At 46.2% G+C, this 26,312-nt stretch overlaps 1 protein-coding gene and 1 pseudogene across 1 annotated transcript; both read right to left on the reverse strand.

Moving 5' to 3' along the window:
- LOC134949909 (vomeronasal type-2 receptor 26-like) overlaps positions 1-26,312 on the reverse strand; it is a 1,108,520-nt pseudogene that overhangs the window by 535,248 nt on the left and 546,960 nt on the right.
- On the reverse strand, positions 20,326-20,907 carry LOC134948025 (olfactory receptor 8D1-like). The gene has a single exon (XM_063935786.1). The coding sequence runs from the start codon at positions 20,905-20,907 to the stop codon at positions 20,326-20,328; it is 582 nt and encodes a 193-aa protein (XP_063791856.1).

Below are 26,312 nucleotides of genomic sequence, written 5' to 3' on the forward strand. Positions count from 1 at the left end.
TATGGTTTCTTGGGCCCACGGCAGCCGCGTTTGAAGGGCGGATTAGGTCTGCCCAACTCCGATGCCCTCAGGTCTTAGAGTGAGACAAGGCGTGGCCCGAGACAGGATAATAACAAGGGGACCTGTAACTAAAGCAAACAGAAGGCTAGGGGCTACTAACAACCCTAAAACTAAATATATGTGCGGCACGCCGCCAAAGGAAAAGAACAACAAAGGAAATGCTGTCCACACGCTGACACAATACTGTTGTGTACCGGCGGTGACAGCATAAGCAGAACCCTCTGCAAAACACCAGTAACAAAATATAACCAAAGAATACTGCGGCCTAGGCCGACGGACGCGGCAAAGCCGCTACTCACGGAACCGGTACAAATACTGGCAAACGAACAGGAACCCCCAATGCAGCCGACACAGACTCTCAGAACCGGAGGACAGGCAGAATCCCAAACGACAGACCGGTGGACACCAAGAAGCCAGACACTCAACCAGGCACAGACAAAGCCACAGGACTTCTGGACAGGGACGCTTCACGGCAGGACACGGGATCAGACACTGGAACCGACACTGGAACTGACACTGGAACTGACACTGGAACCGACACTGGAAACAACGCTGGAACCAGCTAGACAGACACTGCTAGACAGGAGCTCAGGAACCTAGCAGGGACTAGCTCAGAACTCGAGAACTCTGGAATGTCAAAGTCAGAAAAATATCTCTACACACACTGCCATATTTGCACCTCATACTGGTCCGCGCTGCGCATGCGTACGCTCTCCCGTACGTGCACATACTCACAGTCGCGGGCACCCGCAGGCGCACGGTATGCGTATTTACGGTAGAGTTTATGTAATCGTAGCGTGCGACTCATTCGTTACATATTTTCACTAATAATGTATTTTGTAGATCATGGTCCCTTTGATAGATACTGAAAGTTTAGTTAACATAGCATGTTCCTGAACAGAGAGATCCCTCTTTGTATTGTACGAAGGGTCTAACAGGGGTCATACAGTAGTGTTTGGTACCCATCGGAAGAGTATTTAAATAGCAATATTCCGGTGTTGGTTTGGAGCGGATTAATCGCTCGTGCGAATAGTTATGGACATAAGAAGTTTATGTCCATTTACTATTATTTGTTCTTACTTAGTCATGCGGCGGGAAACCCAGTATCCCACCCACCTGGACAGTTGGAAACAGTCACAGCCCACCTGTATGAATCAACCTATGACCTTTTGTTATAATGCGAAGCCGAATTCCTGTGTCCAATGAACAATGAGATTGTAGGGACCATTGAATTGTATTGTGTGTGGGGCATAAATAGGCAGGCCGACCGTATCCAGTTCTCTCTCTTCAACGGTTCTCATTGCTGATAATCGGGAGCTGGATATCGAGGCGCATGCGATCGTTTCCCCTTGTGCGTAAGTGTTTCTCCGCAATCATATTGTCTTGATGTTATTGTGAGCCATTTCTCTCTCTCTCTCTCTCTCTTCTATTTCTCCCGTATTTTTCCCTTAATTGTATTGTATTGTATTTCCTGTGTAGTTATCTGGTTAGTTAGTCTATGTTATATTGTAGTGTATGCTTTGTACTGTGATTCTTTTGCAAGTATAATAGTCATAATACATATAATAGGTTTTGGACCCTAAGCCCAGGTATCTGTGTATTTCTTATAGTGTTAAGTATTCCCTGAGCGTCGGTGACGCTCAAGCAGCTTTGTAGTTAATCAGGTTACACCAGGTTGCACTTACACTCTGTCACCACACTAAGGTTTACTGTATATTTCGTTGTTAAAGGTATAGATATAAAGGTTTAACGTTATAAGCGTCTGCACCGCTGGTGATCTCCTCGTGGTCCCGAGCGTCCGCTACGCTATAGCGAATCATTACGTTAGTCGGCAGCCAATAGCGTGCCTGCCTGTGATCTCTGGGCCGTAAGCGAACGTGACGCTTGAGCGTCTCGACTACGGTTGAGCGATCGTTACGCAACTTGCGTACCCTTACGGTACTTCTTACGTAGATAGCGTACAGTGTTCTTAGACCTCTTAAAGTGTTTTATATACGATAAATATTTAGCTTTATCAATTGCGGGCTCGTCCAGTCCTTCACATATCTGCACTAGGTAGATCAGCAGACATTATCCCTCAGCAAAGGGCGGGAGGTTGTATCCCTCGTAGTGCTGACGGGATAAGCGTCTGCTTCGCTTAGGTAAAGGGTGCTGAAGGAATCCGGGAACCGGAGGTAAGAGAAAAACGCTAGTGTCTTTTAAAACTGTTTATTTTTCTATCTTGCGTACACACGCACACATATATATCTGCATTCCTTTTTCATTTGTGTATTTTCGTATATCACTCTCCTGTCTGCCAGTTTTATAGTTGATAAAAGTGCTAAAAGAGATTTGCTGTTAATCCATAATTTAAGAATAGAGGTAATAAAGTTAAAATATAGACAAACACACAGTTTTGCCTGGGAGATAAGGCGAAGTCAGTGTGGTGTGTGGTAGATGATCAAGGATCATCTACATTGATAAAAGTATAAATTGTGTTACGGTGGATCTTTGCTTTGCGTGCACGTGTCCCTAACAAAGACTTGCGTACGCAATCCAAAGGCCGACGCACGCAGCGTATATTACGCAACGGAGCGTCCGGTTATGCCCACGTAGCTCAAGTCACGATAAGTTGATTTTTAACGCAAAGCGATAAATAACGCAAAGCGATAAATAACGCAAAGCGGTAAATAACGCGAGGCGAGAAATAACGCAAGTCTATTTTTGGGTGTCCGAAATTTAAATTAACAGATCCTGCTCCTAATTGGTAACACATCTGGTCTAAAGAAAAATTTCTGCGCAGAAATAGAAATAGAAACAAAAGTGTACATGTGATGAGTGAGTGTTTTTGTATTACATAAGTTTATATAACTTGGAGGTTGAACCAAAAGAAATCACCGAGTACTCGTGAGGAACATACGTGTAAGTGACATGCACGGTGGCTAGGGAGGCATCCTTAGTTAAACATACAATTTGAGCATTAGAGTATAGCGGACCAGGAGGTCGTATAAAACAAGACCAGGAGGTCAGACCAGGAGGTCGTATAGAACAAGACCAGGAGGTCATAGTAGACCAGCAGGTCCAGGTACAGTAAACAAGGAAGTCCGCTATACAGTCCACAGGCACAACACCGAAAAGGGTTGGTGCAACACCCATATAGGCCATACAAGCTCTTGCTGAAGGAATTCGCAGCCGCAATTTTCGATTCCATTGGTCTTTCCGTACATAAGCTTAGTTGCTTGTGTGCTGAACGATTGGACCGCACGTAATTGTGTACAGTAGTTAGTAATCTGACCTAGTACCATTAGAGTAAAGGGGTCACAAACGCTATTTGTACATTCTAACGTGATTTGTGTAATTTTTTATTTTTTCAAAAAGGGAAGTTCGCTGGTCACTCAGGAACTATCTGACAACCCCACCTTTACTGGAAAGGGTAGTGCTCTTCGGATCACACTCGCATTTTTCAAGTAAACAAAGGTTAATAGGTGCCCTGGGTCGAGTGCGCCAGCACCATATCGGTGTGATCAGGTCGCATTGGTCGGCGTGGGCGAGTGAGTGGGGTGCTCGGTAAACCTCACCGTCTGCCTATCGTGAATATTTTGGTTTTCTGTAAGGGTTCGCTGAAGACCCTGATATAGAGATCAGAGGTAGAGCAAGCAACACCTGCAGATTATGGGGGCCAGTTGTTCAGGAAGGATCGGCCAGATACGTAATGTGTGAGAAATATGGAAGTCACACAGAGGTTTTATGTGATGAATGGGAGAGAATGACGGTACATGACGGGGAGAAATTCCCAAGAATAGGTAGCTTCAGCCCAGAAGTGTTACAAAATTTAAGGAGGAGGATATGTCTCATAAAATCAGCAAAGAGACGAATCAAGCATTATGATTATTTGCAGTTGTGGCAACAGGAAGGTGAGATACAGAGAGGTTTGGCTCAGGCGGCGGGATCTGGGTCGGTCAGGAAACTGATAGCCACGGCCCCACCGCCACCATATATAGCGGGAGAGAAGTTGATTGCGGAGAAAGACGCACTAAGGTGTAACACACAATCACTTAGTAACCATGTAAATGTTAAAGATAATGTTGAACCATTAACCCATGCAAGTATTAACCCGTGCAAGTTGTACCCTGTTTTGAACTTTCCTCAGGAGTGTGATCAAGAAGACGATTCGGCAACAATTTCAGCGCTCTCTCTAGCGGCCACCATATCGGAAACCACAGTAGGAACTGCTCCACCCCCGAGATTAGTAACAAAGGCCCCTAGCGGAGGGATAGGTGAGGTCGTGTCAACGGGTAAGTACGGCACCATACATTATGCTGAAACAATTTCACCACAGGCTGTAGAATCTACACAGAATGAGGTTGTTAGAGTAAATCCTGTTAAGGTAATAGTAGTTCCCAATGGGAAAACAGACACGTCAGGAGCCACACCCGTTAGGAACATTGCCATGTATTGCCCGTTTACCCGAATGGAATTGAGGACCATAGTGTCTGAATTCCCTGACCCTAGAAAAGATTTAGTTGCTAGCCAAAAATACATCAGGGACCTAGGAAACACTTTAGAGCCCAATAATAAAGATTGGCAGATATTGCTAAGAGCTTGTTTACCCTCCAATGTCGACGCAGCTCAATTCTTAGTTGACTGTGGATTAGATCAGGATGTACCTCTTACAGATGTGTACAACAAAGATAACGTAAAAAGGATAAATTTACAGTTAAAGGAGTATTTCCCAGCCGTTGTTAAATGGAACAAAATATTCTCCATTAAACAAAAGGAGTCAGAAACGGCAGCAGAATATTTTCACCTGGCACTATTAGAAATGGCAAAGTACACTGGTATAGAGGACATTAAGACCAATGCAAACCATCAAGAAGTAGCAGTATCTGTACTAATGGATGGTTTAAAGGAAGCATTAAAGGCAAGGGTACAGACCACGCAACCATGTTGGCGAGGTCTGTCAGTGGCCACTTTGAGAGAGGCTGCTATTGATCACGACCGGAACATCACCAGACACAGGGAGTCACAAGGTGATAAGTTAATGTCAGTAAGTATACAGGCCCTGACCACAAAGCAGCCTGTGGTAATATCACCAAACCCTGTGGGTAAGTCAACTGTGGTAACATGTTATTTTTGTCACAAACAGGGACACTTTGCACGAGACTGTAGATCAAGAAATCGACAAAAGTCTTACCAACCCCCTAGACAACGACACGACACACGACATTGGGATCAGGGTCCACAGAGACGGAGTTATGAGCCACATACAGGGGAAACAAACAGATATCCCCCGAACAGAGACTGGCATGCCTCTGGTAGTTCCCAGCTATCTCCCTCACAAGTAGTTGCTGCCAGCGGGATTCAGGGAGGTCACCATACCCAATAGGGGTGTGGCCATACCTGTAATCTGCAGCCAGTAAAATTGATTGCAAGCCTTGGAAGTGAACCCGAAATTGCAATTAATGTAGCTGGTAAATCATTAAACTTTCTTGTAGACACAGGGGCGGCCAAGTCAGTGATAAATTCGACAGTGGGCATGAGAACCACTGGTAGGACAATTCCAGCCATGGGAGTAACAGGAGTAGTCCAGCACTACCCTGTTAGCAAACCAGCCAAGATTACAATAGGGCCTTTGCATACCAAGCATTCCTTTTTGCTGGCTGCATCGGCACCAACTAATCTCCTGGGAAGAGACTTACTGTGTAAAATGGGGTGCGTCATTTATTGTACTCTTGAAGGTGTATTCTTGGACATACCTGAGAATCACGCTCAGGAAGTGCGAGACATGTTAGACTCCCCATCAAAATTAATGTTGCATACCACTATGACAAATAGGAATCCATCCCAAGTAGAAGAGATGACATCTCAGATACCAGAGTCACTTTGGACAAAAGACGGACAGGACACTGGATTAATGGCAAACGTAGCTCCAGTAGTTGTACAAGTAAAAGATGGTAGGATAGCTCCAAAAATCCCACAGTACCCTCTGAAGCCAGAGGTGGAGTTAGGAGTTTACCCAGTAATAGAGCGCTTGCTACAACAGGGCATTCTGGTAAGAACGTCCAGCACTGACAATAGTCCCATCTTCCCTGTTAAAAAGAGTGGGGGGAGGGGTTACAGACTAGTGCAGGATCTAAGGGGGATTAACAAAATAGTTGAGAGTCAGTTCCCCGTAGTGCCAAATCCAGCTGTCATCCTAATGCAAATCCCTCCCACTGCCAAATTTTTCACTGTCATTGACCTCTGCTCCGCTTTCTTTTCGGTACCTCTGCACCCTGACAGCCAATATTTATTCGCATTCACATACAGAGGAGTCCAATACACGTGGACTCGATTACCCCAAGGTTTCATAGATAGTCCAAGTATATTTTCTCAGGCTTTGCATGATTGTTTACAGTCTTTCCAACCAGAGAGTGGATCAGTATTGATACAGTATGTGGACGATTTACTGCTGTGTTCAGATTCACTGGAAGCATCCCTGAAGGATACAAAACAGCTCCTGTTTCATCTTTCAGACACAGGACACAAGGTTTCCAAAGACAAGTTACAATTATGCCAAACTAAGGTAAAATATTTGGGACACTGTCTAACACAAGGACTGAGACACCTGACCGCTGATAGAATCCAAGCAATTAGAGACATGACTCTGCCACAAACCCAGCAACAGATCAGAACGTTTTTAGGAATGTGTGGGTATTGCCGTAATTGGATCCCAGGGTTTTCCATTTTAGCGTTACCTTTGCAGGAAATGGTCTCCTCAAACAAACCTGATAGGATTTCGCATACAGACGAGTCCGAAACAGCATTTGAGAGACTTAAACAGTGCCTAACGCAGGCACCAGCACTAGGTATGCCAGACTATGGGAAACCCTTTGAACTATACGGAACAGAAAGTGCTGGTTGCGCGGCAGGCGTACTAACCCAAAAGCACGGTGATGCCAGCAGGCCAGTTGCATACTACAGCGCTCAGCTAGACACGGTAGCGCGATCCCTCCCCACATGCTTGCGAAGCGTTGCTGCGATAGCATTGCTAGTGACAAAAAGCGAAGATGTCGTGCTAGGCCACAACCTCACAATCCATACGCCACATGCAGTGTCAGCCTTATTGAATTCTGCCCAAACCAGACACGTATCATCAGCGAGGTTTACAAGATGGGAATTGGCCCTAATGGCCCCCGTAAACATCACCATAAGGAGATGCAGTGCATTAAATCCTGCAACATATCTCCCAGGTGTGCCTGGTCAGGCACAAAGGGTGGAAGGTGAGAGTGATGGGGAAGGAGGATTTAATACAAAGGAAGATACACATGATTGTATGGAATATTTGACCCAAAATTTTACCGCAAGGCCTGACATCAGTGACAACCCACTGGAAGATGCAGAACTCACGTTCTACACGGACGGTAGTTGTCATAGACAGTCAGACTCGGGAGACTTGTGTACTGGATACGCAGTCGTAGATGACCAAGACACCATAGAAGCGGAACCGCTAGGCCCACCTCACTCAGCCCAGCTTGCTGAACTGGTCGCCCTAACCAGAGCATGTGAATTGGCTAAGGGTAAGTCAGCCAATATCTACACCGATTCTAGATACGCCTTCGGGGTAGTTCATAATTTCGGAGCCCTATGGCGCCTCAGAAATTTCATGACGGCAGCTGGTACACCGGTAGCGCATGCAGCTCACATAAAAAGGCTTCTAACAGCGATACAGGAACCCGACAGAGTGGCTGTTATCAAATGTAAAGCACATACATATAGCCAGGACCCAGTATCACTTGGTAACAGCCGAGCAGACGAAGCTGCTAAGTTAGCAGCTGCTACCCCCAGACAGACAGACACAACACAACTGATGGTATTTAATACCATCAACACACAAAAGTTGTGTGAAATGCAGAATTTGTGTTCCACACAGGAAAAGGCAGTCTGGAAGGCAAAGGGATATGGCCAGGAGTCCTCAGGACTCTGGACGGATGGACATGGTAAACCAGTGGCCCCCAGAGCATATCTTCCATGTCTGGCTGAAGCAGCTCACGGGCTGACTCATCTAGGCAAGGAAGGGATGTGCAAATTGGTAAGAGCATATTGGTGCGCCCCAGGATTCTCCTCTCATGCGAGTAAAAGAGCAATGTCATGCCTTACCTGTTTGAGAAAGAATATTGGAAAGGCAATACCTACAGAACCATCCCATATCCCACCTGCCGGCGGCCCTTTCCAGGTAATACAAATTGACTTTATACAATTACCCCCTTGTCGGAATTTGAAATATGTACTTGTCTGTATAGATGTTTTCTCAAATTGGATCGAAGCATTTCCTGCGGCTACAAATACCGCTATGTTTACTGCTAAGAAAATTGTGCAGGAATTTGTATGTAGATATGGTATCCCTAGAATAATCGAAAGTGATAGGGGTACCCATTTTACAGGTGATGTCTTTCAAGGAATGTGTAAGTTGATGGGAATTGATAGCAAGCTGCACACTCCGTACCGTCCACAGGCGAGTGCGAAGGTCGAAAGAGTGAACAGCACTATTAAAAATAAATTGAGTAAAGTGATGGCAGAGACAGGATTGACATGGCCAGAAGCTTTACCCATTGTATTGTACAGTATCAGAACCACTCCCAGGTCCCCTCTTAATCTGTCCCCTTTTGAAATCTTGTTTGGTCGACAACCGCATGTCATGATTAACCCTAAGGATGATTTGAAATGTAACAATGAAGTGACTGTAAAGTACTTGATTAACATGAGTAAACAGTTAAGGAATCAAAATGATAATCTGAAGTTGGTGATTCCTGATTTACCAGATAGTAATTGTCATGACATTGAACCTGGGGATTATGTGATGATACGGAATTTTCTACGCTCAGGTTGCCTTATTGACAGATGGGAAGGACCATACCAGGTCTTATTGACTAGCACTACAGCATTGAAGGTTGCTGAGAGAGAGACTTGGGTTCATTCATCCCACTGCAAGAAGGTTGCTGATCCAGAGAAGTCCCGTGATAAGGAACAGACGATAGAGGTTGTATCACTGGAGTGTCTGTTCCAGGAGGACTGAGGCGGCACCTGAGCCGTGAAAATCTCAAGACCAAGAGCTGTTGTCGACTCCCCACTCCCTTTTATTGTTTTTCTCCACTTCCCATCCCCTCTCCCTAAAATTTCTTTTTCCCCCTTCTCATTCTTCTCCGTTTCCTCCTATAAGATGGACTTGCCCCAAGAGACTGTGATCCGGATTTTCCTGTTAACCATGATGTTGACCAGAGCAGTCTGTTCCGGCGAGAGTACCATGGAGGTCGAGAGAGGTTCTGGAATGGGTTCTGATGATAAAGATGGAGGCGTAGTTTTCCAAGATCAACCTAACCAACAAGCAAAGGCGAGTATCAGAAAACGATCCGATAGCATTGACCATAGAAGAAATTGCGACGGATTGTTAGCTGAAGAAAACTGTATCTGTAGGCTCTGTAACAATGTCATTGAGGATGGGTGCATTAAGAAATGCCAATCCAGTTTTAATATCCATATGGACCGGCATCCATTGAGTGACTATCACTCCTTAGTGGGTAGTGTGTTAAACAAAACAGATTGTTGGGTATGCTCTCAAGTACCTCAGGGTCATAGCAAATCAGGGCTAGTACCATTTCCTTTAACGATAGGGGAGGTACTTGAGTTAAATGGTGGGAGACCGGTGGACCGGAGGTTTAATATCTCCAGTCCTCCTAGTTTAAAGCTCCACCAATACCACGTGGATAGGTCCCTATTATGTTTCAACATCTCCAATCCCCGAAAGCCAGGAAATTGGGAAGTGTCATGGAGCAACCAAACCATGACCTTTTCGCATAGAGCAGATAGAATGCCTACAGATACAGAGCTTGTACGCCACATAGCCAGTAGAGGAAAATCTTTCCGGTATAGGTACACCTTAGGAAATAGAATTACGAGAGTTGGAGAAGTATCACCAGGATACTGTGCACATATCGTACAACCTGATACGTGTACTAAGCAGATGGAAGAATTAGGGTCAGGAGATTTCACATGGAAGGTGTGTAATATGGTTATGTCCTACTCCGTCCCATATGTTCTCCCCGATGATGCATATTTCATATGCGGGAGAAAGGCGTACAAGTGGCTTGCCCCAAACTCTGAAGGATTGTGTTATATTGGAAAAGTATTGCCTGAAGTAATGACTGTGTCACATGACAAAATGAAAGACATACACCGTGGTGCCCAAGCTCCTTATACTCACACCCATTACGAGCACGTTGTTAAAAGGCACCTGATAGAGAAGACAGAGCATCCGGCCTCTGATCTGATAAGTGAATCCACCGGGATTCAATTCTTAATCGCGTTAGATTTCACCCGCACCGCTAGAGGAGTGCTGAATTATAAATACATATCGGCGCTCGCAAATTTGTTAGATAATATCACTGAAATGTATGATGACACGTTTAGATATACTGGAAGGGAACTTCAAGCTTATAAAACAGAACTGGTGCAGCATAGAATGGTTCTTAATTACCTCACAGCAGTGACAGGCGGATATTGTGTTACATTGGCAACACAGTATGGCGTGAAGTGTTGCACGTATATCACGAATAGCACCGAGGATCCGGTCGAGGTCATAGACCAAAAGATGGACGATATTCTCCAATTGAAGTGGGAATTTCGCCGAGAACACAATCTCACTCTTGCTGCTGTAGGTAATGAGCTGACTGGTTGGGTGTCACGGTTGAACCCGCGAAATTGGTTCTCCGGTTTAGGAGACTGGGCTCAAGGAGTCATAATGGATGTTGGGAAGTTTCTCCTATGTATCTTAGGTGTTGTCATATCAATTGGCTTGATATTTAGATGCGGTCAGGCTTTAATGAAGTGCAAACAAAGTACAAGAGTAATGAGTTTGAGGAGTGAGGAAACTGTAATTAACCTGGATTTGATTTATGACCCAACAATAGAAACAATGATGTAATGAAAATGCGATTATACGGTCCGTTTCTTTCACCTGTTTTTCTGGTTTTTTTCTCCAAGATAAAAAGACCCACTTGGACAAGGAAGTTGACGAGACGCTATACAGACAACGGATTGACCAAAGAAGAAGTTTTGACCACTGTAGATACGGACATTTGATGAACTTTGCCATGGATCCCCAGTTTCCCTAGAATTCTTAAACTTACGCTAGCCCAACATTTTTTTTGTAAATCTAATGGCATTGACAAAGCTTTTTGCTCGCACCTAATGGGCAAAACAGCGCAAAGAAGACGACTTTCAACTGATACCGAACAAAACTTCAACCGACAGATGTACATTAACCTGACATAGAATACCACTGCATTTTCCATAAGTGTTCTTTATCTTCATCTCTACAACCCTCAGGTAATAACACACATAGTCGATAGGGAATACAGGCACAGATATCAGCAACCACATACCTCCCCAATTCATGTATCATCAACTAAAATGTGCTTCCCCATTTTGTTACAACTGAAAGCCGAAATGAGCTCGGTAGAGTTTGACAGCCCATCCACAGACCCTTAATACGGGATAAGAAGGAATTCAAATGTATACTTCGCAATACCTCGAAGCTTGATTTACAACACGTACGGCACGATGATACATGACCCCCCAAACATGGACTCATACACACATGCTTCTGCTATCTCACTAGGTCATACCCTCTTCCCACCTACTCCTCTCTCCTCCCTTACCCAACCATGGAAATGAATTAACCCCTGACATATATTTTTCTCCTTTTGAAATGTTTTAGAAGGTGGCAGTTATTATTGACTGCCAAAGGGTGGACTGTCAAAGTCAGAAAAATATCTCTACACACACTGCCATATTTGCACCTCATACTGGTCCGCGCTACGCATGCGTACGCTCTCCCGTACGTGCACATACTCACAGTCGTGGGCACCCGCAGGCGCACGGTATGCGTATTTACGGTAGAGTTTATGTAATCGTAGCGTGCGACTCATTCGTTACATATTTTCACTAATAATGTATTTTGTAGATCATGATCCCTTTGATAGATACTGAAAGTTTAGTTAACATAGCATGTTCCTGAACAGAGAGATCCCTCTTTGTATTGTACGAAGGGTCTAACAGGGGTCATACAGTAGTGTTTGGTACCCATCGGAAGAGTATTTAAATAGCAATATTCCGGTGTTGGTTTGGAGCGGATTAATCGCTCGTGCGAATAGTTATGGACATAAGAAGTTTATGTCCATTTACTATTATTTGTTCTTACTTAGTCATGCGGCGGGAAACCCAGTATCCCACCCACCTGGACAGTTGGAAACAGTCACAGCCCACCTGTATGAATCAACCTATGACCTTTTGTTATAATGCGAAGCCGAATTCCTGTCCAATGAACAATGAGATTGTAGGGACCATTGAATTGTATTGTGTGTGGGGCATAAATAGGCAGGCCGACCGTATCCAGTTCTCTCTCTTCAACGGTTCTCATTGCTGATAATCGGGAGCTGGATATCGAGGCGCATGCGATCGTTTCCCCTTGTGCGTAAGTGTTTCTCCGCAATCATATTGTCTTGATGTTATTGTGAGCCATTTCTCTCTCTCTCTCTCTCTCTTCTATTTCTCCCGTATTTTTCCCTTAATTGTATTGTATTGTATTTCCTGTGTAGTTATCTGGTTAGTTAGTCTATGTTATATTGTAGTGTATGCTTTGTACTGTGATTCATTTGCAAGTATAATAGTCATAATACATATAATAGGTTTTGGACCCTAAGCCCAGGTATCTGTGTATTTCTTATAGTGTTAAGTATTCCCTGAGCGTCGGTGACGCTCAAGCAGCTTTGTAGTTAATCAGGTTACACCAGGTTGCACTTACACTCTGTCACCACACTAAGGTTTACTGTATATTTCGTTGTTAAAGGTATAGATATAAAGGTTTAACGTTATAAGCGTCTGCACCGCTGGTGATCTCCTCGTGGTCCCGAGCGTCCGCTACGCTATAGCGAATCATTACGTTAGTCGGCAGCCAATAGCGTGCCTGCCTGTGATCTCTGGGCCGTAAGCGAACGTGACGCTTGAGCGTCTCGACTACGGTTGAGCGATCGTTACGCAACTTGCGTACCCTTACGGTACTTCTTACGTAGATAGCGTACAGTGTTCTTAGACCTCTTAAAGTGTTTTATATACGATAAATATTTAGCTTTATCAGGAACTATCACCAGCGTCTGTGAATTGCACTGAGCCAGAATATAACAGAGAGTCCTAATTAATTATGTTGTGCAGCTGCCCTGCTGCACAACTGAGAGGTGCAATTAACAGACAGGTGAGGCTGAACACATGGGAACAAGCTGCAATTACACAGACTCACCACCGGCAGCAAACAAGAGTCTTCTTAAACCAGAGCAACGAGAAATTCTGGCCTGCAAGACAACTATAAACATAAAATACGGAAAACAGGAATGAACCACTATCTGTGGTTCATAACAGTACCCTCTTCTTAAGGGTGAGCTCCGAACACCCCATGACACCCACGGGGAACATAAACAGAAGTATAACATAAAATACATAACCAAAATGCAAAACAGGAATGAGCCACAGCCGTGGCTCATAACACCGACTTTTTCAGCACTTTTTTGTGTGCTGAAAAAGCCCTTTTGGCTTATACTCGAGTCAGTGCAGGGAAGGAGTGGGGACACGGAGGGCAGTCAGTGCACGGTAAAGGAGGGACACGGAGGGCACAGCGCGTGCCTCTCCTGTGTCCCTCCTGTGTCTCCAGCGGCAGCGGCGGGTCTATTAAAGGAAGTACCTGTTCGTGAGCTCTGATTGGCTCACAAACTGGCACTTCATTTAACAGACCCGCCGTGGCTGTCGGAGACGCAGGAGGGACACAGGAGAGGTGCACGCTGTGCCCTCCATGTCCCTCCTTCACAAGACAGCGCAGCAGTGGTGGAAGGTAAGTAACTGGCACTGGGGAAGCATATTTGGCACTTGGGGGGGCGCATATCTGGCACTGAGGGGGCATACCTGGCACTATGAGTGTATATCAGGCACTGAGGGGGCATATCTGGCACTATGAGGGGGTAAATCTGGCACTATGAGGACATATCTGGCACTGAGTGGTCATATCTGGCAGTGTGAGGGCATATCTTGCACTATGAAGGGGCCATATCTGGCACTGAGGGGGCATATCTGGCACTATGAGGGGGCATATCTGGCACTATGAGGGCATATCTGGCACTGAGGGGGCATATCTGGCACTATGAGGGCATATCTGGCACTGAGGGGGCATATCTGGCAGTGTGAGGGCATATCTGGCACTGTGGTGGCATATCTGGCAGTGTGAGGGCATATCTGACACTGTGAGGGCATATCTGGCACTGTGGGGGCATATCTGGCAGTGTGAGGGCATATCTGGCACTGTTGGGGGCATATCTGGCAGTGTGAGGGCATATCTGGCACTGTGGGGGGCATATATGGCACTGTGGGGGCATATCTGGCAGTGTGAGGACATATCTGGCACTGTGGGGGGCATGTCTGGCAGTGTGAGGGCATATCTGGCAATGTGGGGGCATATCTGGCAGTGCGAGGGCTATGTACGGCTAGAGCTGCATTTCCCACCCTACGCTTATACTCGAGTCAATCTATTTTCCCAGGTTTTTGTGGTAAAATTCGGTGCCTTGGCTTATATTCGGGTCGACTTATACTCGAGTATATACGGTAAGTAAATATTAATCCCTGGTTTTTGGCGTTACCTGAGGAGCACCCACAGCAGATACGGTAAAAAGTGACAGGACCTTTTTTGTAGCTTAATAAATTCTACACACTGGAGGTGCAATGCAAATGTTGATCCGACTTACCCCTAAAGAATACCTATGTGAAATTTCAGCTTCCTAATATGTTGGGAAGAGAATTAGTGATGAGTGAGTGAGTGAGTGAGTGAGTGAGTGAGGGCTTTCACATTTATTTACATAAATGTTTAAAAACAAAAGATTCCTGTCCTTATCTGGTTTGGCGAAATTGATTTATTTATTACCAATTAATTAAAGAGCGCACACATATACAGCAGCACTGCACAGATACAATTTGGCCATTCACATCAGTCCCTGCCACAGTAAAGCTTACAATCTATATTCCCTACCACATGTACTTTTCACAAACTAACAAAACATACATAATACATTTTTTGTAAAGCTGCCAAATAACCTAACAATGGGCGTCATTCAGACCTGATCGCATGCTGCAGTTTATCGCAGCGGTGGGAGCGGGTCAGAACTGCACATGCGCTGGCTACACATGTGCAGTTCTGACATGCCGCTACGATTGCCTCTGCCTGATTGACAGGCAGAGGCGGTCACTGGGTGGGGAGGCGAAAAGGCGGCGTTTGGCCGCCGTCTCTTTGGCGCAGTTCGGCCAACGCAGGCATTGCCGGACCGAACGGGGGGCGGCCGCAGCGGCTGAGTGACATCACATGCAGTCACTGCAGGCTGGGGAGTGACGAGTAGCTCCCGGCCAGCACTCTAAAGCTGCGCTGGTCGGGAGCAACTCTTGAAGTGCAAAGGCATTGCCGCTGTGCGATGCCTTTGCACTTCTGCGGGGTGGAAGGGGCGACACTGACATGTGGGACGGGATAGTCCTGTGCTGGGCGTCCCCCCTCATGTCAGTGTGAATGATCGTAGCTGTGCTAAATTTAGCACAGCACTGATCATCTTGGAATGACCCCCAATTTACTGGTTTTGGAGATCCTGGAGGAAACCCACGCAAGCAAGGGGAAAATATACATGTTAAAAGTGGAGTGTGCTACTGTGCAGTCTACATGTTGCCGCTCCTCCTTCAGGAAAGTGTCATTCATTGAACTGAGATGGATGCCAAGGTTACTACCGAGCATGTGCAAAGCTGTTTTGAGACTGTGGGCCTGACTCATGTGTGTAAGTAAAGCAAAAAAGAAAGCAAATGGGCAAAACCATGTTGCATTGTAGGTGGGGCAGATGTTGTGCAGAGAGATTTAGATTTGGGTGTAACATTTGTGGTCTACATGCAAAGCATTCAGTATTTACCCTGCAGAGAAACAATATAGCCCACCCAAATCTAACTCTCGCTGCACATGTTACATCTGCCCCACCTGCAGTGCAGCATGGTTTTAACCAATACTGTGTTTTGTTTTTTGCTTTACTTACAGACATAAATCCGGCCCAGTGTGACTCAGTCGAAGACAGGACTCTCCCACTTAGCTCAAGTGAGACCTGCAATTACCTGCTCCTTTACATGCTGTTCCAGTATCCTGCACCCCTACCCAGTAACGACATGCACTCACTGATTGGTGAGATGTATGATGCCCCACTCTAATCAAAGTCCCCGCCATCTACCAGTGTGTATAACAGTGAGTACGGCTGTATCTGCTTTGTCTTCAATAAAATCACTCCACTTGTTAAGTAGATGGGCTGTTTGTAGTTGTAAGGAATATGCTGATTTGTACAGAAATTCTGGTACATCCCCAAATCTGTACTCTGTACATTTTATTATTAGAGATATGCGGGATAATTTTTTTCAAAACCAAACCCAACCAAACTTACAAGTTCTGAGTAGATCTGGGTCCCAGCTCAGTTCTTTCTTCCATATCCAGTTCCAGAGGCGTCACCGGGTGTGGTGACACCCGGAGCGCACTCTGTATTATCACCCCCCCTCGGCCGCACTTTTTTTCTTTGCTCCGGGGGCATGTCCAGCTTTCCCGAAGATGTTGGCTGCCCCCGGAGACTGGGCAGTGTGCAGTGCCGGCTCTTCTCTGTGACAGGAGCCGAGTGCTGCAGGGGTTTATCTCACTGCAGCACTCAGCTCCTGTCACTACAGAAGAGCTGGCACTTTGGTGTCACCCCCTCCGAGGGGAACACCCGGGTGCGGGCCGCACCTCCCGCACCCGCCTTCTGACACCACTGTCCAGTTCCAAAAATGAGGCAAAATGTCATCTTCCCTGTATTGGTTCTCCCGTGTTTCAGTCTATATCTCCTAGGTGCTGGATCCAATCAGCAGGGCTTCCCCTCTCCCGTGTCACTGACTTACAGTACAGCATGATGGAGCCACAGTCTGTGCTATTGCTGCAGAGACAGCTCACAAGTAGTATAATCTGTCTGCTCCCCAGGGCAAAGGTGAGAGAGCAGTGGTGATGCACTAGTGTCACCCCCTGTCTGCCAATACATGCACACTGCCCAGCCACCTATGTGTCCCAGCATAGCCAGGCAGCGTCGGAGGGGGGAGAGGTTCAGAGCCCTGCAACTGGGCTGTGCAGTGAGGAGGGGGTGTTGCTATAGAGAGTGTGTTAGGGAACTCCAGCAGTATGTGTGTGAGACCCCTAGAGACAATGAGAGGGTCTTCTGCCAAAAACAAGCCCCCGCTGTTCCCTTAGTGCAAGACACACACCAGTACATAGGAGGCCATCTGGGCTTAAACCTCTAGCAGTAGGGGCTCACACAATAGGCTGGAGACCACAAGGTAATTAACCTGGAGTTTAGGTGTAGGATGACTGGCAAGGCAAGGGTTAACAGCAGACAGACTGGATACTGGAATGGTAACTGCAGACTGGCTTGACAAGATATGGTGACTGAAGACTACAGGACTGAATATGCACTGGTAACTGAACATTAATAACTGAAGTAACAAGTGTTGCAGGTGAACACAGCCATGCAATTGTTAACTATTGGGTTTGTACTGTGATTGAGAGCAGAGTTCTGTCAGCATAAACCTAGTTGCAAAGAGAATTGCTGGATGAATAGTGAGTAGTCCACAGCCTGAAATAACATAGTACAACAGAGTGGTGAAACTGTGACTTGAGAACATATCCAGATGTACTGGAAAATGGTAGCTTAAGACTTCCTGATAAAGGCATGGCAGAATGGATGTACTTTGCCGCAATTGGTTAACCATGGACACATAGGCTGGATGGACACAGAACTAGAGCTGGCAGAGTATATTCACAGAGACTTGGCAGGAGCCTGGACACGGATCAGATCCAGACATGAGAGTTACTGGAGGGCCACTGCAAGAGAAGGATACAGAGCAGGAATAGACACAGGATAACAGGTAGTGGGCAGAATCAAACAGAGCACAGGTGCCTAACTAGCAGGGACAGCTCACTGAGGACTGACACAGGATACAAGGGTACAGGAACACAATGGCAGGACACCAGGACACAGGAACAGACTGGGAGACTTGGGACTGTTCAGGGTACAGCAACCGTGTGACAAGATCACTATGTGCAGAAACTAGGGAATATCACGGCAACAGGAACTGACTAGAATCCCTAATGAAAGGGAGAGAGAGACCAATCACAGGAGTAATCAGGCTGGAGTCAGGTAACAAGGCATTCCAAACAGGTGTGCTGCTGCACATAGCAGCCAGCATCCCAGTTGCCAGGAGACAGTCAGGATACATACAGCAGCACCACAGGAACCTGCAGCACCACTTTTATAAAAGTTGTGTAAGGACTATAAGGCAACTGAACAACTCAGCTGGGATAGGTAAGAAAAGCAGTCTACTCTCATTGCTAATCTTTTCTCCAGTTCTACTCATCTTATACCTGTGCATTATTATGTATCTATCTACACCTCCATCTCTCTACTGCTTTTGTCTCTGTCTGTCCTTCCTTTGTCTGTATCCTCTGATATATCCACCTAATACCTGTGCATCATTATGTATCTCCAACTTTCCACCTACATCTTTCTGCTACTTCTATCTCTGTCTGTCCTTCCTTTGTCCATGTCCTCTGCTATATGCATCTAATAAATGTGCATCATTATGTATCTATCCACCTGCATTCCTCTAATGCTCCCATCTCTGTCTGTCTGGACTGCACTGTATGGGGGAGTTCCATGTGTTGCTCTCAGCATGGATGTGGCAAGAGCTGCACTTCAGGTGAACTCTGTAGTAGGCAAAGATCAGAGTTATGCAATGCCAGAGCACTTTTAGACCTGCTGAGTGTAAGAAATTGCAGATGTAGATCTGCAAATACACAGTACAGAACCTGCACATTTACAAATCATAAATCAACATGGATGCACAGACCATTTCATCATTAGCAAATGTACCTATTTTTAATCTTGCTCATATGGGGCCTGATTTGGATTGGATGAAGCTCTAATATGGTAATGACTTCTGCATGCATTTACTAATCTGAGCTGTGTCTTAGGATGCAGCATCAGATCATCCGAGACACCATCAGTTGGGCTGCACGACCCATGGGGCTGTGCAAGCTGTCTGCAGCAGATACAATAAAGAGATCAGGAAATCTCTGTGTTCCACCAGCAATCCTGGCCTCATCATTCTCCACAATGGCGACAACCCACCTCTGTTTTGGAAAAACAGAGGCTGTCACCGCCTCCTCTTTGCCCCCAATCAACAGCAGACTGTCAATCACATTTATCATGTTTTAAAAGGTACAAATATCAAAGCAAAGACCATTCGCCTACACTTTCCGACTATTAATAACAGGTGTTATTTTTTCCCCCTAAATTAATAGACGTAACTCCCAGAGACAATAGAGATGCCTACCTCCGAGCATCAAGCACTGAAGGGACACTTGCATGTATAGCACCACCTGTGAAGTTCACAATGGGATCCAAAGGTGACCGTTGCTTTTCCATTGGAGCGCTGTTGTGCACCCGCTGCTGCTGCAGTTAATCTGCTCTGTCCCAGGAGCTATGCTAACACCTGCAATAGGGGACAGGATGGCCCCTGCCCAGTACCGCTCAGCCTGCATTGCAGCTAGTGATGGTGCACCCACTGCTGCTGGACTGTGAGATGGGACCTACTAGTGAACAGTGATTCTGCATGCAGCATACAGCTGAATCTTGTGAGATTGGCCCGGATCCCTGGCTGTGGTCACACACTGTAGCTGGAGTCCTGCCAATTCACTGCAGGCTCCAGTCTCTGTAGACCAGAAGAGAGCATTATCTATATAATTTTGTAAGTTGTGTGTGTTTATACACACACACACTAACACACACCATATATTTTTTCCATTTTTGCTTTTTAAAAGGGGTGTGGGCACCAAACTCCAATTTGCCTCCAGACTACTGGGTTGAATTTACGCACCTGTATTCCAGTATCCTTTCTTTCTAAAATGAATCATGAAATTTATGTGTAATTGCTACATTTTCTTTCTAAATGTTAGTTGTTTATTTACATTTTTTTTTCAGTGATCACTATTTGTGTGCTCAGTGTCAGCCAGTAGATACAAAAGCAATTAGAATAATATTACATGTTGAAGATAAGAACAATACATTTCCAAAAAAGTAGTGGTGGTTCATCTGTGTCCAATGTGAGTTTCCATTTTCATCTACAGAGCTTTTTTCTCAGTCTTCGTAAAGCCTGTTTCACTTCATAATTTCTCAGACTGTATATCACAGGATTCAGCATGGGGATGCAAAATATATACAGTACTGAAAAGACTTTGTCCTGTTCTACGGAATAGGCTTTCTTTGGTCTCATATACATCGCAAGTATAATGCCAAAAAACAGAATGATCACAGTAATGTGTGAGGAGCAAGTGGAGAAGGCTTTGTGTTTCCCCTTGTTAGAGCGAATACGTAGGATAGACGAGATAATGAAAATATAGGAAATGGTAATAAATATTAGCGGTGTAAATCCAAATAGAGCCCCGGACACTTGTATAGCTGCCTCTATATTTTGTGTCCCACTACAGGAAAGCTTCAGTAGGGGTTTAAGGTCACAAAATAAATGATTAATGATGTTTGACTTGCAGAAGGAGTATTGGACTAACAATGAAAAATAGGTTGTTGAGTCTAGAAAGCCACAGATCCATGAGACCAAAGCCAGACAGATACAGGTCCTAAAGTTCATAAGAGAAGAATAACGTAGAGGATGGCAGATGGCTACGTATCGATCATACGCCATGACAGACAAAAGACAATACTCTGACACTACACACAGGACAAAGAAAAACATTTGTGTGACACAACCAAGGTAGGTAATTCTCTGGTCCCCAGTTATACAGATATGTAGAAGGTTAGGGAGAACAGTTGATATAAAAGTGATGTCAAGAAAAGACAAGTTACACAGGAAGAAGTACATGGGTGTGTGTAAGCGAGGCTCCATATAAATGACCATGAGGATTGTTCCGTTCCCAGACAAAGCCGTAAGGTAGACTAATAGAAATGTAATGAACAGAGAGAATTGCATGTGAGGCAGCTCATAAAATCCCAGGAGGCGGAACTCTGTGACTTCTGTTCCATTCCAGTTCTCCATTTCTTAACATTTAGCTCCAGGAAAACAAAAACAATGTTGTATAGATGAGCTCTAGCAATATAGGGAAACCTCCTTATAAGAAGCAGTAATCAGTTTCCAAGTGAACAGTAACCTTAAAAAAAATCTAAAAAACAAAAGATAAGCAAAAGGGTATATACTGTAGGATTTGGAGTACTCAGGGTACATTGAATGTGATCCGATTTTAAATTAGTGTTCAAAGAAATATTTACCTAAATATTTATTTTGCCATACAATTTCACAATGGTCCAGAGGAGTTTGTCCTTAAGCATTTACAGTCTTACCACAACAACACCATGTGGCATACTGAATAGACTGTGCCACAAACAGCCATTGGCTATACATTTATTAAAATTACAAATTTACTAATACAGTTCAGTTGCAAAATTGCCTGCTGCGGAATGCTGGAAATAAGGGTAAATTTAAGCTCATATCCCCAAAACTTTGCACATCTACAAAACTTTCTGATCTACCTTAAAATGTATAAAACTTCACCAGGTCTTTACTCATTTATTGAGGGAACGGTACAAGTGAACACTGGACGTCACTGCAAAAATTCACAAATTGGATTGGTTGATTAATACACGTGCCCATGGGACACTGTGGCAGTAATTCAGTCTTGGCTTTATGGCCCATACAAGATACCACAGGACACTGTCCTAAAGATGTGGCAGGAGTTGTAGCTTTCTCTAAGAAAAGGAAATACTTTTATTTGTAACAGAACAGTAATGGAATACCAGATTAACACTAACTAACACAATATTGTACCTTATGTCTCATACTGAAATTGACATGATTATTTACTTGTGTGGGTAGATTGATGATAGTTCTAGATAGCATACCTCACAAAATGTGTATGCGTGGGGAGTTGTGACTAGTCTCTTTAGAAGACAGCCACCAGGGGTCTGTCCATTGTCCCAGTGTGCTATGAAAATTGACCATCATCCTTCTGCCAAGACCTAAAAAGTTAGGGTGGTATGAGATAGATAGATAGATAGATAGATATATTAGATAGATAGATAGATAGATAGATAGATAGATAGATATTAACTAATATGTATTAAACAGATGTATGTATTAACTCCAATTTTAGAGTTGCAAATAATTGAAAGTCATACATATCTCCTATATAATAGCCAGGGCCGGTTCAAGGGCGCTCTGCGCCCCGGGCAGGAAGGGGGCGTGGCCTAATACAGGGGGCGTGGTCAGTTACGCCCCCTGTACATTGCTAGCGCCGCTTGAATGCTGAGCGGTGCGCGATGACGTCATCGCGCACCGCACAGCAAAAGGCCCTCTCCACGAAGGGAAACTAGACGCTATGCGTCTAGTTCCCTTCACAGGAGGCGGACGGGGACGGCAGCGGGCAGCGGGCAGCGGAGGCGGACGGGGGACACAGCGGGCAGCAGTGGCGGATCTTGCCACGGTGCGGCGCCCTCCGGAGGGCGCCAGCGCCCTCCGGAAGGCGGCGCCCCGGGCAAAAGTCCTGCTTGCCCGTGGCAAGGTCCGCTACTGATAATAGCCCAGATCTGTGACTTTGTGACTCATTTGCTAACGCTGGGCGGAGTCACAACACTGGGCGGAGTTAGTCAAATGAGTCACAGATCTGGGCAAATCTATAGGAGACTAGGAGCAGAAGCAGATAGTATGAGTATGGCACAGGCAGGGGTGCATACCTCCTAGCTTTCTTCAGGCAGAAGGAGGGCACACACACACACACACACACACACACACACACACACACACACACAGCGAAAAGGGGCGTGGTCAACAAAAGGGGCGTGGCTTCACGGGAGGGTCCCCGTTTTCGTCAGTGAGGGGGCATGCCCAGCGCTCTGTGAGCTGCTGGCGTGCCTCCAGGGGCAGATTATGAGTCCGGGGGGCCCAGGGCACTTGAGACAGGGGAGCCCTATCTCATGGCTGTGTCTGCTGTGGGGATAGGGGCGTGGCCTAATCGCGGGACGCGTGGCCACGCCCCCTTATGCAAATTCCGGGATTTTTTTTTTTTTTTTATATATATGGAATTTTGGCCCCTCAGCTAGGGCTAAATCCAGAGGAGGTGGTCGCTTCCCCCTACACACCCGCACAGGCAGAAGAAAGCAGGCAACACCACAGACCTGCCAACACGCAGCAGCGTGTGCTGACTGTAGCACAATGCTGCCGCTGTTGCTGGCAGGATGGGGGAGCTTCTGAGCTGGGACAGAGCTACTCCAGCCGGGGGCCCCCTAAAACTGTGGGGCCCACGGTACGTACCCCCTGCCCCCCCGCCCCCCCCCCTTAATCCGGCTCAGCTGTCGGAACCCCGGGACAGTTGGGAGGTATGGGGGTGTGTGAGGGGGTATGCTGTACAGACAGACGGGCACTGGCTCACTGTGTGCTTGACCCCCCACATCAGCATACTCAGCAGGATCTCTCTGACGCGGAGGAGCATCACTTTCTAGCACACTCCACGCTTCTTAGCTGCAGTTTTGTGGGGCACCTGCTGCTGTGCAGGTTCCGTACTGCCTCTGTTATCTCCAGCCCCGGCAACCCCACCGCTAGCTGCAGTGCTGCCGCCGCAGTGAGGTGCGCCCAGCTCCTTCACACACTTTAGCCAGCGGGTAGCGCTGCAGAAGTCCGAGCTGCTTGCAGGCTCTGACCCCCTCCTCCCACCAGCCGCAGCGTCTCCTGGGAGCTAACCAGTCACTCCCAGTCTCCCCTTACCACAGTGCCCGGCAGCCGTGCGAGGTCCGCGCCGCGTGCATGCTATGACCCCCTCCTCCCTCCAGTCGCAGCGTCTCCTGGGGGCTAACCAGTCATTCCCAGTCTACCCTTACCACAGTGCCCGGCAGCTGTGCGAGGTCTGCGGTGTGTGACTGAGGAGGGGGGGAGGGATGCTGACGGGCAGAGGAAGCAGGACTCCAGACTGAGAGAGTCAGCCATGCCAAGTCTCCACCAGCAGCAGATCCCAACAGGTTGGAGTGGAACAGCAGCAGCCATGACTCCGGTAAGACACATCTGTCTGTCACCACTGTTTTGTCCCTAATACCAATCTCTCCCATGCCCTGTGTTCTGTCATGTCCCTGTCACCCCTGGCCTTGCCCTGTTACCCTTATCCTGGCCCTTTCACCCTTATGCTTGCCCTGTTACCCCTATCCTGGCCCTGTCACCCCTGATCTGACCCTGTCACACCTGTCCTGGCCCTGTTACTGCATGCCCTCCAACTACCTTTTTGGCAGGTACAGTACCCGCAGCGCCTCCAGACCCCTCCTCAATGCACCACACCTCCGCACCTTCCCCTCCACCACATGCGGAACTCCACCCCTCCCCCACACGCTGTGCCTCCAGACCCCCTACACCACCCGTGGCTCCCACTCCTCCGCCCCTCCACCACCCACAGCACCTCCGGACCCCCTCCACCATCCAACCCCCATATATGTCTCCCCCAACACCTGCCCCCCTCCACCCGTAGCATCTGCAGACACCCTCCTCCATCTGCGGTCGTCCCCCCACCCACCCCTCCCCCACCCATGGCACCCCCGCATCTACCCCTCCACCACGTGCAGCGCCTCCAGACCCCCTTCCCCATCCGCCGCACCACCCGTACCTGCCCCTCCCCTACCCACGGCGCCTCCAGACCGTCGCAAGGGGCTGTGCCTCCTTCACCATCGCACGCCCTTTCATTGTGCAATATTTAACCACTGACAAAGGAATGCAGGTAATACTCCATATAATACAAATATTGAACCCCAGAAAGGCATGCAAGGGTTAAGGGGGCGTAGCCCCTTGCGACGGTGTGAAGAGCGCCCGTAGGGCGCGATGAAGCACCTAGTATTAGAATAACAGTACACTGGAATGTCAATAACATTTTCATTTGATAGCACTGGAACTATTGTTGACATAAAAACACACCAAAGTAATATACTATACAGTATATTATTCAACTGTGATACAAATAATGGGTAATGGTAAGGAACAGAGCTACTTTACTCAATTAAATAAATGGGCTGATTTCATTAAACACTCTGAGGTCGGTGTTTTTTTGTTTACTGAACATATCTAAATCTCTTTGACATGCTATATGTGCTCCTGAGGCATCAACATATCCAATTTCTTTGGTCTGTCCTTAGAACAGGCACAGCTGTGGAAAAAGACTACTATCTCATTTTCATGCTTCTGGATAGGGTGAGAGGAGAAATATGTTCATGGATTTCTTTTGAATGGCAAAATGTTCATGCAATCAAGAGGTTGTTGGAACAGAGCAATGTTCTGCAGCTCAGTAGAAATTGGTAGGTCTATAATATAGTGTGCAAAGAATTACATTTACAAATAGAAGTGGACACTGATTGGTGGAAAACTTTCTGGGGTATAATCTGCTATCAGTGTGTTCATTGCTAAATGTGTGCTACTATCATTATTGGATTTCAGTCATATAATATACATGTTAAATCTATAAATTAAAAACCATGAATAACATTCTACAGATGGAGATAAAGTGAACGGAGATAAAGTACCAACCGACCAGCACCTCACTGTTATTTTTCAAACCCAGCCTGTGACATGACAGTTAGGAGCTGATTAGCTGGTATTTTATCTCCATCCACTTTATCTCCATTCAAGGCTTAGTAAATAGACCCCAAAGTGGAGAGGTTGCTCAAAGCAACTATTTAGCATCTGTCATTTATCTAGCACAGCCATTGAAATGGCAGTTTGAAGATCTACTTAACCTCTCTCCAAGGCTTGACACATCTCCCCTACAGTATTTTGATTTAGGCTGATACAGTATATCAGATTCTGGGGGACATGTACTAAGCAGTGATAAAAGTGGAGAAGTGAGCCAGCTGAGAAGTTGCCCATGACAACCAATCAGCATTGACGTAACATTTATAATTTGCATACTATAAAAGTTTACAGAGCAGGTTATTGGCAACTTCTGCACTGGCTCACTTCTCCACTTTTATCAATGCTTAGTACATGTCACCTTCTGTTCTCATGAGGAATTCTTAAAAAAACTATACACAAATTCTTTCAGAACCGTCCCATATGGGTCTCACCATTCT

The sequence above is a fragment of the Pseudophryne corroboree genome, chromosome 8, assembly GCF_028390025.1.
Source record: "Pseudophryne corroboree isolate aPseCor3 chromosome 8, aPseCor3.hap2, whole genome shotgun sequence".
Lineage (NCBI taxonomy): Eukaryota > Metazoa > Chordata > Amphibia > Anura > Myobatrachidae > Pseudophryne > Pseudophryne corroboree.